Source organism: Erythrolamprus reginae, chromosome 3, assembly GCF_031021105.1.
Source record: "Erythrolamprus reginae isolate rEryReg1 chromosome 3, rEryReg1.hap1, whole genome shotgun sequence".
NCBI classification, from domain to species: Eukaryota; Metazoa; Chordata; class Lepidosauria; order Squamata; family Dipsadidae; genus Erythrolamprus; species Erythrolamprus reginae.
In genome coordinates, this window is record NC_091952.1 from 253,109,590 (window position 1) to 253,128,679 (window position 19,090).

At 40.8% G+C, this 19,090-nt stretch overlaps 1 protein-coding gene across 1 annotated transcript in view; it reads left to right on the top strand.

Annotated features, from left to right (window-relative positions):
* Positions 1–19,090, top strand: part of DENND3 (DENN domain containing 3) — an 83,296-nt gene that overhangs the window by 3,855 nt on the left and 60,351 nt on the right. Inside the window, exon 2 of the mRNA XM_070748354.1 lies at positions 12,245–12,521. Coding sequence (XP_070604455.1) covers positions 12,245–12,521 — 277 coding nt within the window. The remainder of the gene's footprint in view (positions 1–12,244; positions 12,522–19,090) is intronic.

Here is a 19,090-nt window from a genome sequence, read left to right on the forward strand (position 1 = left end):
GGACACAATTTGAAGTTAGTTGGGGGAAAGATCAAAAGCAATGTGAGAAAATATTATTTTACTGAAAGAGTAGTAGATCCTTGGAACAAACTTCCAGCAGATGTGGTTGGTAAATCCACAGTAACTGAATTTAAACATGCCTGGGGTAAACATACTGTATATCCATTGTAAGATAAAATACAGGCAATAGTATAAGGGCAGACTAGATGGATCATGAGGTCTTCTTCTGCTGTCAGTCTTCTATGTTCCTATGTTTCCTTGAGAGCATCTATTATCTGAAGTTGGGGGAGAGGCTCTCATCCCCGTTTCACATTGTTCTTTTGGTTGCAGTGGTTGCAGACTTCAAATCCTTTATTCTAGGTTTAGCCTTGTGTCGCATGAGTCCCAGCCAGTGGTCAGGTCCCACAGAGTCAGCCTTCTCCAGGTCCAGGTCCCGTCAACTAGACAATGTCGCTTGGGGCCTAGGGGAAGAGCCTTCTCTGTGGGGGCCCTGGCCCTGTGGAATCAGCTGTCCCTGGTGATTGGCACTGTCCCCACTCTCCTCGCCTTTCTCAAGAGTCTTAAGACTCACGCCGCCAGGCTTGAGGCGATTAGATCTCAGTTCCCTGGCCAACAAATGTTTGTATGGCTGTTGTTTGAATGGGTATGGCTGATTTTTAACACAACTGGTGATTTTAGATTGTTTAGTTTTAATTTAATTGGATTTAGCTATTGTATTCGTTGTTTTTTATGTGTTGTAAGCCGTCCCGAGTCCTCAGAGAGGGGTGGCATATAAATGCAATAGATAGATAGATAGATAGATAGATAGATAGATAGATAGATAGATAGATAGATAGATCTATAGATAGATTAGATAGATAGATAGATAGAAAGATAGATAGATCTATAGATAGATTACATAGATAGATAGATCTATAGATAGATTAGATAGATAGATAGATCTATAGATAGAAAGATAGATAGATCTATAGATAGAAAGATAGATCTATAGATAGATTAGATAGATAGATAGATAGATAGATGATAGATCTATAGATAGAAAGATAGATCTATAGATAGATTACATAGATAGATAGATAGATAGATAGATAGATGATAGATCTATAGATAGAAAGATAGATAGATCTATAGATAGAAAGATAGATAGATCTATAGATAGATTAGATAGATAGATAGATAGATAGATAGATGATAGATCTATAGATAGAAAGATAGATCTATAGATAGATTACATAGATAGATAGATAGATAGATAGATAGAAAGATAGATAGATCTATAGATAGATTAGATAGATAGATAGATCTATAGATAGAAAGATAGATAGATATATAGATAGAAAGATAGATCTATAGATAGATTAGATAGATAGATAGATAGATGATAATCTATAGATAGAAAGATAGATCTATGGATAGATTAGATAGATAGATAGATAGATAGATAGATAGATAGATAGATAGATGATAGATCTATAGATAGAAAGATAGATAGATCTATAGATAGATTAGATAGATAGATAGATCTATAGATAGAAAGATATATATATATATATATATATAGATAGATTAGATATATAGATAGATAGATCTATAGATAGAAAGATAGATCTATAGATAGATTAGATAGATAGATAGATAGATAGATAGATGATAGATCTATAGATAGAAAGATAGATAGATCTATAGATCTATAGATAGATAGATAGATGATAGATAGATAGATAGATAGATAGATAGATAGATAGATAGATAGATAGATAGATCGATCGATCCTTTGTATTCTAATTTTGTTAATGGTAGTTTGCTAATTTTAGGTCAGTCTGATCTGACAGGTAGCATCAGAAACCTTTGAACACAATCTTAGAGGTTTCCAAAAGTGACTGAAAAACGACATCTTTATTTATACCAGTTTTCCCAAATCTTACAGAATTCTGTTTCCTTTTTATCTTGTAAATTCCATAGTCAATTTATACATTTCCACACATTCTAACATTTAGAATGGTTGGAATGTAAAAATAAATCAAAACAACCAGCAACAAACATAAAATAAATGAAGAAGGTAGATTGACATAAACAAGCTATGGAGGATGATGAAGAGAGTAATGGGTTAAAATCAAAATTTAAAAATATGTGATTATGGATAAGTTAATGAAATAGTGATATAGGAAAATAGAAGATATAGTGATACGTAACACTGCAAAAAGATATTATTAGTGATATATGTTATTTGTTAGGTTAGGTTTTATATGTCATTGTTATGTGGAGTTTAATGTATGTTTGACTTGTATATACAGGTGAAACTCGAAAAGTTAGACTATTGTGCAAAAGTTCATTTATTTCAGTAATGAAACTTAAAAGGTGAAACATAGTATATGAGACTCATTACATGTAAGGCAAGATAGTTCAAGCCATGATTTGTCATAATTGTGATCATTATGGGGCAAAGTTCATGAAACCCCCAAATCCACCATCTCAGAAAATTAGAATATTACATGCAATCAATAAAACAATAAAAAACTGTTGCATTTAGTTACATAGAAACATAGAAACATAGAAGACTGACGGCAGAAAAAGACCCCATGGTCCATCTAGTCTGCCCTTTTACTATTTCCTGTATTTTATCTTACAATGGATATATGTTTATCCCAGGCATGTTTAAATTCGGTTACTGTGGATTTACCAACCACGTCTGCTGGAAGTTTGTTCCAAGGATCTACTACTCTTTCAGTAAAATAATACTTTCTCATGTTGCCTTTGATCTTTCCCCCAACTAACTTCAGATTGTGTCCCCTTGTTCTTGTGTTCACTTTCCTGTTAAAAACACTTCCCTCCTGAACCCTATTTAACCCTTTAACATATTTAAATGTTTCGATCATGTCCCCCCTTTTCCTTCTGTCTTCCAGACTATACAGATGGAGTTCATGAAGTCTTTCCTGATACGTTTTATGCTTAAGACCTTCCACCATTCTTGTAGCCCATCTTTGGACCCGTTCAATTTTGTCAATATCTTTTTGTAGGTGAGGTCTCCAGAACTGAACACAGTACTCCAAATGTGGTCTCACCAGCGCTCTATATAAGGGGATCGCAATCTCCCTCTTCCTGCTTGTTATACCTCTAGCTATGCAGCCAAGCATCCTACTTGCCTTTCCTACCGCCCGACCACACTGCTCACCCATTTTGAGACTGTCAGAAATCACTACCCCTAAATCCTTCTCTTCTGAAGTTTTTGCTAACACAGAACTGCCAATGCAATACTCAGATTTAGGATTCCTTTTCCCCAAGTGCATTATTTTACATTTGGAAACATTAAACTGCAGTTTCCATTGCTTTGACCATTTATCTAGTAACGCTAAATCATTTACCATATTACAGACCCCTCCAGGAATATCAACCCTATTGCACACTTTAGAGTCATCGGCAAATAGGCAAACCTTCCCTACCAAACCTTCCCCTATGTCACTCACAAACATATTAAAAAGAATAGGACCCAGAACAGACCCTTGTGGCACACCGCTTGTAACCTGTCTCTGCTCAGAATACTTGCCATTAACAATAACTCTCTGATGTCTATGCTTCAGCCAGCTTGAAATCCACTGAACTATCCAGGGATTAAGTCCAATCTTCACTAATTTATCTATCAGCTCTTTATGTGGAACCGTATCAAAGGCTTTGCTGAAGTCCAGATAGGCAATATCCACGGCACCACCTTGATCCAACACCTTTGTGACATAGTCAAAGAACTCAATGAGATTAGTCTGACACGATTTGCCTTCAGTAAAGCCATGCTGATTTGGGTCCAATAAGTTATTGTTTTTTAGATGCTGATTTATCCTCTTTTTGAGTAGAGTCTCCATCATTTTAACTACAACTGATGTCAAGCTAACTGGCCTGTAGTTTCCAGCTTCTTCTCTACTGCCCTTCTTGTGGATAGGCACAACACTGGCCATTCTCCAATCCTCAGGAACAAATCAGTTAAACAAATCAGTCAGGGGGGTAGCAATGACAGATCTGAGTTCTTTAAGAACTCTGGGATGGATGCCATCTGGACCCATTGCCTTATTTATCTTTGAATAAATAGTTGAAGTCTGATGACAAATCAGACTTGAACTATCATGTCTTGCATGTAATGAGTCTCTCTCATATATTATGTTTCACCTTTTTAATTTATTTATTTATTGTTAGAGTTGAAAGGGACCATGCAGGTCATCAAGTCCAACCCCCTGCCTGAGAAGGAATCCTAAAGCACCCCAGCCAAATGGCAGTCCAATCTCCTCTTGAAAGTGTCTAGAGTTGGGGAGTTCACCACCTCCGCAGGCAGGTTGTTCCACTGGTTGATCGCTCTGACCGTCAGGAAGTTCTTCCTTACTTCTAGGTTGAATCTCTCCTTGGTCAGCTTCCAACCGTTGTTCCTCGTCCGGCCCTCTGGTGCTCTACAGAATAGAGTGATCCCCTCCTCTCTGTGGCAACCCCTCATATACCTGTATACAGCTATCATGTCCGCTCTGGCCCTCCTTTTCTCTAGGCTATCCATGCCCAGTTCCCGCAATCTCTCTTCGTAAGTCTTGGTTTCAAGTCCCCTAATCATTTTGGTTGCTCTTTTCTGCATCTTCTCCAGAGTTTCAATGTCTCTTTTGAAGTGTGGTGACCAGAACTGGATGCAATACTCCAGATGTGGTCTGACCAGGGCGTAGTAGAGTGGTATTAATACTTCCCTGGTCTTGGAGTGTATTCCCCTGTTGATGCAGCTTAGTCACACTACTGACTAGAGCCTACAAAACCTATGCCAGACCCATTCTCGAATTCAGCTCATCTGTCTGGAACCCACACCACATCTCAGACATCAACACTATCGAAAACGTCCAAAGATATTTCACCAGAAGAGCCCTTCACTCCTCCACTCGAAACAGAATACCTCTATCCTGGGTCTTGAAAGCTTAGAACTGCGGCGCCTAAAACACGATTTAAGTATTGCCCACAAGATCATATGCTGCAACGTCCTTCCGGTCAACGACTACTTCAGCTTCAACCGTAACAACACAAGAGCATACAACAGATTCAAACTTAATATTAACCGCTCCAAACTTGACAGTAAAAAATATGACTTTAACAATCGAGTTGTCGAAGCGTGGAACTCATTACCGGACTCAATAGTGTCAACTCCCAACCTCCAACACTTCTCCCTTAGACTCTCCACGACTGACCTCTCCAGGATAGTGTTGGCTTTTTTGGACGCTGCTGCACATTGCTGGCTCATGTTTAGTTGATTATCCACCAAGACTCACAGTCACTACTGCTAAGTGGGGTTTCTCCCAGGCTGTATGTGTGTCTAGGTTTTTTTTTTACCAAGGTGAAGGACTTTGCTCTTGTCGACGTTGAACATCATGTTGTTAGTGTGGGCCCATAGTGTTAATCTGTCTAGATCTTTCTGTATTTTGAGCCTGTCCTCTAGGGTGTTGGCTACCCCTGCCAGCTTGGTGTCATCTGCGAATTTGATTAGTTCCCCTTCTACTCCCTCGTTCAGGTCATTGATGAAAATATTGAAGAGCACAGGGCCCAGGACGGAACCCTGTGGTACCCCACTGCCTACCTTCTTCCATGTGGATTTTAAGTTACATTACTGAAATAAATGAACTTTTGCATGATATTCTAATTTTTTGAGTTTCACCTGTACTTATTTTTTGTGTATATTTGTTGTTTTTAAAATTAATAAAAATCATTTTAAAAAAAAGGAAAAGGACATCTTTATATCCCTGTCTGGAAAGGAATCCCATTATTATTGTCACATTTAAGAATAAAAGAAATTACATTTAATATTTATTCTGGCCCCATTTTAAATTGCTCCATAAGACTGGCCAAGGGTATCTTATTTTACTTTAGAAAATATTAAGTATCTCTCCTACATAGAAAGCTGGCCTGCTATTGTTTGTATTTCTGTGCAACTCTTAGTTTGCACAAATGTTCCTAATGGAGAATAGCATTTTTGTCTGTTTTGCATGATACATATGTGTTGTAATAAGGGTGGGATGAAACGTATCTTCCCATTTGCAAACCTCAGTAAAAGAAACAGGATGTAACTGAGCCGGTTTTATTTTTCTTTAATTGGCTGCTTTTTATATCAGCAGGATTGTCATTTCCTTTCTTTATAATATTTTGTTTTTCTAGTTTAAGAAAATACAGGATGAAGCTGTTACTTGTTAATTCTCAGATTGTTCTGTCAATTGCTACCGTGTTCGATGCTAAGCAGATCCAGTATTAGCCAAGCTGTACTTTTGAAGTGGGTGGTTATTATGATTTTTGCCTAACGCCTATATTGACACATAGAGATGTTGCCTTATTTTTTGGCCTCACAATTGGTCATATTTATTTATTTTTTTTAATTTAATTTAATTTAATTTAATTTAATTTAATTTAATTTTATTTTATTTTATTTTATTTTATTTTATTTTATTTTATTTTATTTTATTTTATTTTATTTTATTTTATTTTATTTTATTTTATTTTATTTTATTTTATTTTATTTATTTATTGGATTTGTATGCCGCCCCTCTCCGGAGACTCGGGGCGGCTAACAACAGTGATAAAAAACAGCATGTAACAATCCAATACTAAACAACTAAAAAAAACCTTATTATAAAACCAAACATACCATGCATAAAATTGTAAAGGCCTAGGGGGAAAGGGTATCTCAATTCCCCCATGCCTGGTGGCAGAGGTGGGTTTTAAGTAGCTTACGAAAGGCAAGGAGGGTGGGAGCAATTCTAATCTCTGGGGGGAGTTGGTTCCAGAGCCGCCACAGAGAAGGCTCTTCCCCTGGGTCCCGCCAAGCGGCATTGTTTAGTTGACGGGACCCGTAGAAGACCCACTCTGTGGGACCTAACTGGTCGCTGGGATTCGTGCAGCAGAAGGCGGTCCCGGAGATAATCTGGTCCGGTGCCATGAAGGGCTTTATAGGTCATAACCAACACTTTGAATTGTGACGGAAACTGATCGGCAACCAATGCAGACTGCAGAGTGTTGGAGTAACATGGGCATACTTAGGAAAGCCCATGATTGCTCTCGCAGCTGCATTCTGCATGAAGTTTCTGAACACTCTTCAAAGGTAGCCCCATGTAGAGAGCGTTACAGTAATCGAACCTCGAGGTGATGAGGGCATGAGGGACTGTGAGCAGTGACTCCCGGTCCAGATAGGGCCGAAACTGGTGCACCAGGCGAACCTGGTCAAACGCTCCCCTCGCCACAGCTAAAAGTTGTTTCTCTAATGTAAGCTGTGGATCGAGGAGGACGCCCAAGTTGCGGACTCTCTCTGAGGGGGTCAATATTCCTTTGAATTTCTGGGAGTTGAATGAGCCAGGAAAAATATTTTGAACTTGGTTGCTAGTCTTACTCTCTCTCCTATTCATGCTATTTCTTTCTTACCTGTGTAGGTTCAAAGATAGCACACATAATTTTTATGCACCATATTTTAGCAGATCAGAGCACTGTGCTTAGTAGCAGAAGGAAGTTCTAACTAGATTTGTGTTATGCTAGTCCTCTGCTTACAACCATTGATTTAGTAACTGACAAAAATGACATAACCATTTTTCACACAACCATCACAGCATCCCCCCCATGATCATGTGATCAAAATTTGGATGATTGACAATTGATTCGGTTGCAGTGTCCTAGGGTCCTGTGAAAAGTCAGTGGGGAATCCATGTTACTAACTTAACAACAGCAGCAATTCATTGAAATATAGAAACATAGAAGTCTGACGGCAGAAAAAGACCCCATGGTCCATCTAGTCTGCCCTTATACTATTTCCTGTATTTTATATTACAATGGATATATGTTTATCCCAGGCATGTTTAAATTCAGTTACTGTGGATTCACCAACCACGTCTGCTGGAAGTTTGTTCCAAGCATCTACTACTCTTTCAGTAAAATAATATTTTCTCATGTTGCTTTTGATCTTTCCCCCAACTAACTTCAGATTGTGTCCCCTTGTTCTTGTGTTCACTTTCCTATTAAAAACACTTCCCTCCTGAACCTTATTTAACTCTTTAACATATTTAAATGTTTCGTTCATGTCCCCCCTTTTCCCTCTGTCCTCCAGACTATACAGATTGAGTTCATTGAGTCTTTCCTGATACGTTTTATGCTTAAGACCTTCCACCATTCTTGTAGCCCGTCTTTGGACCCGTTCAATTTTGTCAACATCTTTTTGTAGGTGAGGTCTCCAGAAATGAACGAATGCCCACAGCTGTAATTCAATGCCACCCTCCAGATGCCCTCCAGCCCATTTCTGGACTTCCAGTGGGCTTTCCTGGAGCTTGGGCAGGGTGAAAACGCCCTCTCCTGCCCTTCGGAGGCTCTCTGGAAGCTGAAAACGAACTCCCAGAGCCTCCGTGTGAGCCGAAAACCAGCTGGCCGATGTGCTCATGTGCGTTGGAGCTAAGCTAGAGCAACGGCTCGCGTGCCGGCAGATATGGTTCTGTGTGCAACCTGTGGCACTCATGCCATAGGTTCGCCGTCACTACTATATGCCAAGGTTGAGACAATGCCATATAGAGCATGGTATATAACGTCTGCTTTGCTCAGAAGTCGATGAGTTATTCACTTCTGGTTCTGTGGACACTACAACATATGTTGTAATGCGATGGCACAATCTCTCGCCTTCTCTCTCTCCAGGCTGAGTCATAAGAGTTCATGAAACGATTTCCAACTTTAAAAACTTCCATTTTTTAAAAGAAAAAAACCCTGCCTTAAAAAAACCCACATTCTTTAGAAACATAGAAACATAGAAGACTGACGGCAGAAAAAGACCTCATGGTCCATGTCGTCTGCCCTTATACTATTTTCTGTATTTTATCTTAGGATGGATATATGTTTATCCCAGGCATGTTTAAATTCAGTTACTGTGGATTTACCAACCACGTCTGCTGGAAGTTTGTTCCAAGGATCTACTACTCTTTCAGTAAAATAATATTTTCTCATGTTGCTTTTGATCTTTCCTCCAACTAACTTCAGATTGTGTCCCCTTGTTCTTGTGTTCACTTTCCTATTATAAACACTTCCCTCCTGGACCTTATTTAACCCTTTAACATATTTAAATGTTTCAATCATATTTTCCCCTCGTCTATGAGTAGATTCCTTTCGTTCAACTAGTTCGTAACTTATTTAACCCATTAAACATTTCAGTATTATTCGGTATGGTTTGCTGAAGAGAGAGAACAGGAGCAAGCATAAATTTCTGGGAACATGTTTAATTAGGTGCCCTTGTGAACTCATGCATGTGCACACCTACATACCCTCATTGTGTTGTGTATCATGTTATTGTGTGGTTATATACATGGCTGATTCTATAGAGCCAGGGGTGTCTTGTTCTGCCCCAGCTATCGACCACAAAGAACGCAGCACACACAATTAATTAGTTTATTAATTAAGGACTACTAATGAGCTTTCTTACTAGTCATCAACACAAATACAGTTTAAAGCAGTCTTTTCTGAACACCCGCTGTTAATTCAATTTCATTAACAGCCAGCACAAGTCTATCATCCATCCATCCATCTCTCTATCTCTCTATGTATCTACAGTATCTATCTAGCTATCATCTATATGTATCTATGTATCTATCTTCTAACATCTATCTTTGTATCTGTCTGTCTGTCTGTCTGTCTGTCTGTCTGTCTGTCTGTCTGTCTGTCTGTCTGTCTGTCTATCTATCTATCTATCTATCTATCTATCTATCTATCTATCTATCTATCTATCTATCTATCTATTATTTATTTATTGTTAGAGTTGAAAGGGACCATGCAGGTCATCAAGTCCAACCCCCTGCCTGAGCAGGAATCCTAAAGCACCCCAGCCAAGTGGCAGTCCAATCTCCTCTTGAAAGTGTCCAGAGTTGGGGAGTTCACAACCTCCGCAGGCAGGTTGTTCCACTGGTTGATCGCTCTGACCTTCAGGAAGTTCTTCCTTACTTCTAGGTTGAATCTCTCCTTGGTCAGCTTCCAGCCGTTGTTCCTCGTCCGGCCCTCTGGTGCTCTGGAGAATAGAGTGCCCCCTCCTCTCTGTGGCATCTATGTCTCTATGTCTCTATGTATGTATGTATGTATGAATCTATCTATCTATCTATCTATCTATCTATCTATCTATCTATCTATCTATCTATCTATCTATCTATCTATCTATCTATCTCTATCTATCTATCATCTATCTATCTATCTATCTATCTATCTATCTATCTATCTATCTATCTATCTTTCATCTGTTTGTCTGTCTTCTAACATCTTTCTATACATCTATCTATGTATCTACCTGTTTCCCCCAAAATAAGATTACCCCCCCCCCCCCGATAATAAGCCTAATCAGGCTTTTGAGTGCATGACAATAAGGTCAAATGCTTATTTCAGGGTTCAAAAAGATATAAGACAGGGTCTTATTTTGGGGAAAACACAGTACACATACATACATACATACATACATACATACATACATTCTTATTGACATTATTGCAGGATTTTTAAAAATTCTTATGGAAAAATGTAGACATTTCTAAAAAAAACCCCAAACTGAGTATGAAGCATTTTTCCCCAAGATTACGTAAACCAAACCAGTTTCACTCTATAGTGAGAACACTTTGTAGGTGTGCCCTTTTACAAATGCCAGTGAATTTTTCTGCATGCAAATTAACGATGAGGTATTGGATGACATCAGTCGTATGCTAATGTTTATGTTTTCCTGGTTCTGGAATACTGCAGCATTCTTGGAAATAAAGATTATACTGATCGTTCACACTTTGCTTTAGGCATTTTGGTGATGTTTTACAAATTGTTGGGCCAAAGTCTTGATGTGTACCATATGGACCATACTTACATTTGGGGGGGTTGAGGGCTACAAAGTCAACAGAATCACAGAGCTAGCTTGGTATAGTGGTGAAGGTGCTGAACTTCAGAACAAGAGGCTGTGAATTCGAGTCCTGCCTTGTGGCTGGAAATTTGGGTGTGTCTTATACTCTGAATGTAGCTTTTTTCATATTTTTTTTCCAGCCCTAACTAGGTGCTAACAATTTTCCCAGCTCTTGCCAGAGTGCAGGGTTTTGCATTGTTACTCTCTTTGACGAAGGCTGGAGGGGGAACTACTGACCCCTTCAGAGAGGGTGCGCAACTTGGGTGTCCTCCTCGATCCACAGCTGACATTGGAACATCATCTTTCGGCTGTGGCGAGGAGGGCGTTTGCCCAGGTTCGCCTGGTGCACCAGTTGCGGCCCTATTTGGACAGGGAGTCATTGCTCACGGTCAGTCATGCCCTCATCACCTTGAGGTTCGATTACTGCAATGCTCTCTACATGGGGCTACCTTTGAAGAGTGTTCAGAAACTTCAGATCGTGCAGAACGTGGCCGTGAGAGCCATCGTGGGGCTTCCCAGATTCTCCCACGTATCTACAACACTTTGTGGCCTGCATTGGCTGCCAATCAGTTTCCGGTCACAATTCAAAGTGTTGATTATGACCTTTAAAGCCCTACATGGCATTGGACCAGAGTACCTCCGGAACCGCCTGCTACTGCACGAATCCCAGCGACCGATAAGGTCCCACAGAGTTGGCCTTCTCCGGGTCCCATCAACTAAACAATGTCGTTTGGCGGGCCCCAGGGGAAGAACCTTCTCTGTGGCGGCCCCGGCCCACTGGAATCAACTCCCCCCGGAGATTAGAATTGCCCCCACCCTCCCTGTCTTTCGTAAACTACTCAAGACTCACTTATACCGCCAGGAATGGGGGAGTTGAGACACCTTTCCCCCAGGCTCTTTTATACTGTACTTTGTTTTATGTTCGGTATGAATGTGTTGTTTGGTTTTTTAAATAATGATAGGGTTTTATATGTTTTTTAATATTAGATTTGTTCTACTATAATATTGTTTTTATTATTGTTGTGAGCTGCATCGAGTCTTCGGAGAGGGGCGGCATACAAATCTAATAAATAATAATAATAATAATAATAATTATTATTATTATTATTTTCAGCCCTACTTTTTTGCAGGCTTTTTTTTATTGCTTCTTGCTCCGAATAAAGTTTTTTTAAAGTCCTGACCAAGGGATAAAATAATGTGCTGAAGCTGACCAGACTAAGGACGCTAGCCAGATAAATACCTGATAGACAGATTTCCCCCTCTATTTTCCTCCCCAGAAACTAAGGCGCATCTTATGCTCTGGTGTGTCTTATACTACAATATCTTAATTCTGTGGTTTTTTTGTTTTTTGTTTAGCTTGCACAACAGAAAGACGTGAGAAGCATCCCACTTGAGCCAGAAGTTCTTTCCGTTTTTGTACCTCCGTTTATCAGCAAGGAAGACTTGCAGGCTCTGCCTTTAAACAGCCACGCTCTCAATAAAAACAAACGCCGTTCTTTCCGAAAAAGGAAAGAGAAAAGCAAGACGGAGGACCCCAAGGCTGCGAACAGAGCCCCCAAAACACCGGAGGATGAAGACATTAGTGTCCCCAAAGACGTCGACCTGAACGGACTGCCCCAGCTTTGCTTTCCAGGTTATTTCTCTTCTTTATTCATATATATATTGCTGTTAATGAAAAGGGAGGGAGACTAGGATAGATCTATTTCAAGCTATTTTGCTCTCATCAGCTAGCCGTACCCTTACCGGGACACCTTTTTTTCCCTTCCTTCTTCCTTCTCCCTTCCCCTCTTTTCTTATTAGTTTTTTATTTATTTATTATTAGAGTTGAAAGGGACCTTACAGGTCATCAAGTCGAACCCCCTGCCTGAGCAGGAAATCCTACATGACCCCAGCCAAATGGCAGTCCAATCTCCTCTTGAAAGTGTCCAAAATTGGGGAGTCCACAACCTCCGCTGGCAGGCCGTTCCACTGGTTGATCGCTCTCACTGTCAGGAAATTCTTTCTTATCTCCAGGTTGAATCTTTCCTTGGTCAGTTTCCAACCGTTGTTCTTTGTCCGGCCCTCTGGAAAACAGTGTGTCCCCCTCCTCTCTGTGGCAACCCCTTAATTACCTGTATACAGCTATCATGTCCCCCCTAGCCCTTCTTTTTAGTAGGCTATCCATGCCCAGTTCCAGCAACCTTTCCTCGTATGGCCTGGTCTCTAGTCCCCTTATCATTTTAGTTGCTCTTTTCTGCACCTCTCTAGAGTCTCTATATCTCTTTTGAAATGTGGTGACCAGAACTGGATGCAATACTCCAGGTGCGATCTGACCAGGGCCTTATAGAGTGGTATTATTACCTCTCTGGTCTTGGAGTGTATCCCCCTGTTCATGCAGCTTAGGATGGTGTTGGCTTTTTTAGCCACTGCTGCACATTGCTGACCCATGTTTAGCTGGTTATCCACCAAGACTCCAAGATCCCTTTCACAGTCACTCATTTTTCCTTCCCTGCTGTCTTCCCACCTTCCTTTCTTTTTCTTTGCCTTTCCTCTTTCCCTTTCTCCTTTCCTGTCCCTTCTTGCATGCTCAAATGCAAAAGGGGAAACATTTCTCCTTCTGATTTGTTTTTAGACTGTTTTGATAGCCCTCTGCAAGCGAAAACTGAGCTGCAGAGGGCTTGCATGTCACCCCCACCCCCCCGCAGCTCTGTTTTCGCTAACAAAGGCACCACGGGCAGGTCCTTTGCTGTTTCCAGGCCGTCCCCACGGACCAGAACTAAGCCCTTATGAATCAGGGAGAGAGAGAAAGGAGAGAGAAAAGGAGGGAGAGAAAGAAAGAGTGAGAGATAGAAAGGATAGATAGAGGGAGGGAGAGAAAGGAAAGAGAGAGAAAGGGAGGGAGAGAAAGAAAGAATGAGAGATAGAAAGGATAGAGAGAAAGAGGCAGGGAGAGAAAGGAAAGGGAGGGAGAGAAAGAGGGAATGAAGGAGGGAGAGAAAGAAAGAAAGAAAGAGGAAGAGATAGAAATGATAGATAGAAAGAAAGAGGGAGAGAGAGAAAGGATAGAGAGAGAAAGGGAGGGAGAGAAAGAGGGAATGAGGGAGTGAGAGAAAGAAAGAGGGAGAGAGAGAAAGGATAGAGAGAAAGAGGGAGGGAGAGAAAGAGGAAATGAAGGAGGGAGAGAAAGAAAGAAAGAGGAAGAGATAGAAATGATAGAAAGAAAGGGAGAGAGAGAAAGGATAGAGAGAGAAAGGGAGGGAGAGAAAGAGGGAATGAAGGAGTGAGAGAAAGAAAGAGGGAGAGAGAAAGGATAGAGAGAAAGAGGGAGGGAGAGAAAGAGGAAATGAAGGAGAGAAAGAAAGTGAGTGATAGAAAGGATAGAAAGAGGGAGGGAGAGAAAGGAAAGAGAGATGAGAGAGGAAGGAGGAGAGAGAAAGAGAGAGAAAGGAGGGGGAGCGAATTATGGATGTCAGAACTCGCGCATGCGTAATAGCGCGCGCCCACACTTATTTTATTTTTTTAATTTATTTATTTATTTAGAGTTCTATGCTTCCCAGTCCCGAAGGGACTGCCGCTCAGACACTATACTTTTCCGCCCACACCAGAAAAAAATTAGAGGGAACACTGCTTATGATGCAGAGCAGTGTTTCCCATCTTTGGCAACTTGAAGATATTTGGACTTCAACTCCCAGAATTCCCCAGCCAGCATTCGCTGGCTGGCTGGGGAATTCTGGGAGTTGAAGTCCAAATATCTTCAAGTTGCCAAGGTTGGGAAACACTGATCTAGAGTGATCTTTCTCAGCTTGAGTGATCATATTGAACAGGGAGAAACAATGATCAACCCCATGTTCTCTGGACATCTGGAGGATATACTACTGTAACGCTCTCTACATGGGGCTATCTTTGAAGAGTGTTCGGAAACTTCAGATCGTGGAGAATGCAGCTGCGAGAGCAATCATGGGCTTCCCCAGGTATGCCCATGTCACACCAACACTCCGCAGTCTGCACTGGTTGCCGATTGGTTTCCGGTCACAATTCAAAGTGTTGGTTATGACCTACAAAGCCCTTCATGGCATCGGACCAGAATATCTCCGAGACCGCCTTCTGCCGCACTAATCCCAGCGACCGGTTAGGTCCCACAGAGTTGGCGTTCTCCGGGTCCCGTCTACGAAACAATGTTGTCTGGCGGGACCCAAGGGAAGAACCTCCTTTGTGGCGGCCCCGACCCTCTGGAACCAACTCCTCCCAGAGATTAGGATTGCCCCCATCCTCCTTGCCTTTCGCAAGCTCCTTAAAACCCACCTCTGCCGTCAGGCATGGGGAAATTGATTCCCCTGGGCCATTCCCGCTTTACGTATGGTTTGTGTGAGACGTATGATTGTTTTTTTATATTAGGGGTTTTAAATTGTTTTTAACTATTGGATTTGTATTGTTCTGTTGTTGTGAACCGCCCCGAGTCTTCGGAGAAGGGTGGCATACAAATCCAAATCAAATCAAATCAAATCAATAAATAAGGGGATCTAGTGGATCAGGCTGGCTGGTTCCTTACAGATATAAACAATCGTCGTCTTCTGACGACAGCTGAGCCCAAAATTTCTATTGTTAAGCAAGACATTTGTTACATGCAATATCTCCGGGACCGCCTTCTGCCGCACGAATCTCAGCGACCACTTAGGTCCCACAGAGTTGGCCTTCTCCGGGTCCCGTCGACTAAACAATGTCGTTTGGCGGGACCCAGGGGAAGAGCCTTCTCTGTGGCGGCCCCGACCCTATGGAACCAACTTCCCCCAGATATCAGAGTTGCCCCCACTCTCCTTGCCTTTTGTAAGCTCTTAAAAACCCACCTCTGTCATCAGGCATGGGGGAATTGAAATATTCCCTTCCCCATGGCTTATAAAATTTATGTATGGTGTAACTGTATGTATGAGTGATCTCTTAAATTGGGATTTTTAGATTTTTTTAATATTAGATTTGTTTACGTTGTCTTTTTATTGTTGTTAGCCGCCCGAGTCTGCGGAGAGGGGCGGCATACAAATAAAATAAAATAAAATAAAATAAAATAAAATAAAATAAAATAAATAAGCTAAATAGCATTTAGTCTTGTATACTGCTTCACAGTGCTTTTACAGCCCTCTCTAAACGGTTTACAATCTGGGTCCTCATTTTATCGACCTTGGAAGGATGGAAGGCTGAGTCAACCTTCAGCCTACTGAGATTCGATTTGCCAAACAGCTGGCAGCCGGTGATCAGCAGAAGTAGCTTGCAGCACTGCACTCTAACCACTGAGCCACCGAGTCTCATGACCTTTCATTGAATCACTGCACTTGTTTAGTAACCTGTTTGTTAAGTGAAACTGGGCTTCCCCAGAAAGTTGTCAGAAAGTTATAAAAGGTAAATCGCATGACCCTAGGACAATGCAATGGTCATAAACATTTGTCAGTTGCCAAGCATCTGAACTTTGATCCCATCACTTAGGCTTAGAATAACTTTATTGTCACTCTGAATGTACACTAATCGGCGTTCATTATAATGAAATTTCATTGCATGCAGCCCTCAAAGGGTCACCACCTCCAATGCACTGGCATCCTTCAGTCTCGAAAGACCATGGTATCATGCTCTGGAGTCCCCTCCAATATTTTATTTATTGATTTGATTTATTTTGTCCAATACACAATGAGGGTTTTAGTGGGTATACGCATAGTAAAATACATGATGAAGGTTATAGAGAATATACTCATAGTGAAATATATCTAAGAAAGAATAGAAGAGAAGATATAGGAATAAAACATATCAATGAAAGAATAGAAAAAGAGATATAGGAATAGAAGAAATTCAATTCAATTCAATTCAATTCAATTTATTAGATTTGTATGCCGCCCCTCTCCGAAGACTCGGGGCGGCTCACAACAGCAATAACAACAGTATAACAATGGAACAAATCTAATAATAAAAATTATATAAAAACCCCAACAATTAAAAACCATACAACACATACATACCAAACATAAAACATAAGAAAGCCTGGGGGAGATGTCTCCCATGCCTGGCGATATAGGTGGGTCTTGAGTAACTTGCGAAAGACAAGGGGCTCTTCTAATCTCTGGAGGGAGTTGATTCCAGAGGGCTGGGGCCGCCACAGAGAAGGCTCTTCCCCTGGGGCCCTCCAAATGACATTGTTTGGTCAATGGGACCCGGAGAAGGCCAACTCTGTGGGACCTTATTGGCCGCTGGGATTCGTGCGGTAGAAGGCGGTTTTGGAGGTATTCTGGAGATACAGGAGATCAATAGGACAGGGGACGGAAGGCACTCTAGTGCACTTGTACTCGCCCCTTACTGACCTCTTAGGAATCTGGATAGGTCAACCGTGGATAATCTAAGGGTAAAGTGCACTTTTGTGCCTAATGTCCCTGTCCTATTGTCTTATTATCCTTTCTATTACTACGTTCTACTTATGTTATGTTAATATGTACTATAATACTATACTTGTTTGACTAAATAAATAAATAAATAAATAAATAAATAAATAAATAAAGTGTTGGGGGTTTGGGGATGACACTATGGAGTCCGGTAATGAGTTCCACGCTTCGACAACTCAGTTACTGAAGTCATATTTTTTACAGTCAAGTTTGGAGCGGTTAATATTAAGTTTAAATCTGTTGTGTGCTCTTGTGTTGTTGTGGTTGAAGCTGAAGTAGTCGCCGACAGGCAGGACATTGCAGCATATGATCTTGTGGGCAATACTTAGATCTTGTTTAAGGCGTCTTAGTTCTAAACTTTCTAGGCCCAGGATTGAAAGTCTAGTCTCGTAGGGTATTCTGTAGGCCCTACAGAATACCCTACGAGACTAGGCTTTCAATCCTTTCAATCCAGTGTAGGGTATTCGTGTTTGCCCTACGCAAACACGACTAGATAAATCAATAGAAATAGAATAGAATAGAGAATACAGAAGGAAAGAAAGGAAAAAGGACAGGAAAGGAAATAGAATTTTTATTTTATTTATTTATTTATTGGATTTGTATGCCGCCCCTCTCCGGAGACTCGGGGTGGCTAACAGCAATAATAAGACTGCGTACAATAATAAACCAATAATAAAAACGATTAAAAACCCATTAATATTTTTAAAAAAAACCTCAAACATACATACAGACATACCATGCATAAAATTGTAAAGGCCTAGGGGGAAAGAGTATCTCAATTCCCCCATGCCTGGCGGCAGAGGTGGGTTTTAAGTAGCTTACGAAAGGCAAGGAGGGTGGGGGCAATTCTAATCTCTGGGGGGAGTTGGTTCCAGAGGGCTGGGGCCGCCACAGAGAAGGCTCTTCCCCTGGGTCCCGCCAAGCCGCATTGTTTAGTTGACGGGACCCGGAGAAGACCCACTCTGTGGGACCTAACTGGTCGCTGGGATTCGTGCGGCAGAAGTCGGTCCCTGAGATAATCATATATATATAATTTTATTTGTCAAGTGTGACACAAGGAATTTGTCTTTAATGCTTGCTTGCTAATTAATTAGTTAATTGGTTAATTAGTTAATTAATTACTTAGTTAATTATTCAATTTTTATGATGCCTACTCCCTAGGGACTCTGGGCAACTAAGTGTATATAATGCTGTATTAAAATGTTTAAAAGTCAGGGAAAAATCATGTTAAAAAATAAAGATCCCGCTTCTTGGCAGAGTGAAGCAAAAATGAGCATAACTGTGGCAACAACATGCTTCCTCAGCTACCCATATTTCTCAAGGTTACCATGATTTATCGTATGAAAGGCTAAGAGGTTGAGAGCTTAGCCGTTTGCTATGACATCATCTACGATCACGCCTTAACTAGATCGCAAGTTATAGGGAAATGTCAGGGAAATGTCAGGGAATTTCAAAATGCTTTTCCCCTGGACACCCTGATAAAAGAAAAGATACACTTGTCGGGAATCATGAGGTACAGCACTTAATGATTGTCATAGGGTACAAAAAACAATCAGGAAACAACATTAATATAAATTGTAAGGATACAAGGAACAAGTTACTGTCATACACTTAAAAGTGGGAGGAGATGGGTGATAGCAACGATGAGAAGACTAATAGTGATAGTAGCGCAGCCTTAGTGAATAGTTTGACAGTGGTGAGGGAATTATTGGTTTAGCAGAGTGATGGTGTTTGGGGAAAAACTCTTCTTGTGTCTAGTTATCTTGGTGTGCAGTGCCCTATATCTTCGGAGAAGGGCGGCATACAA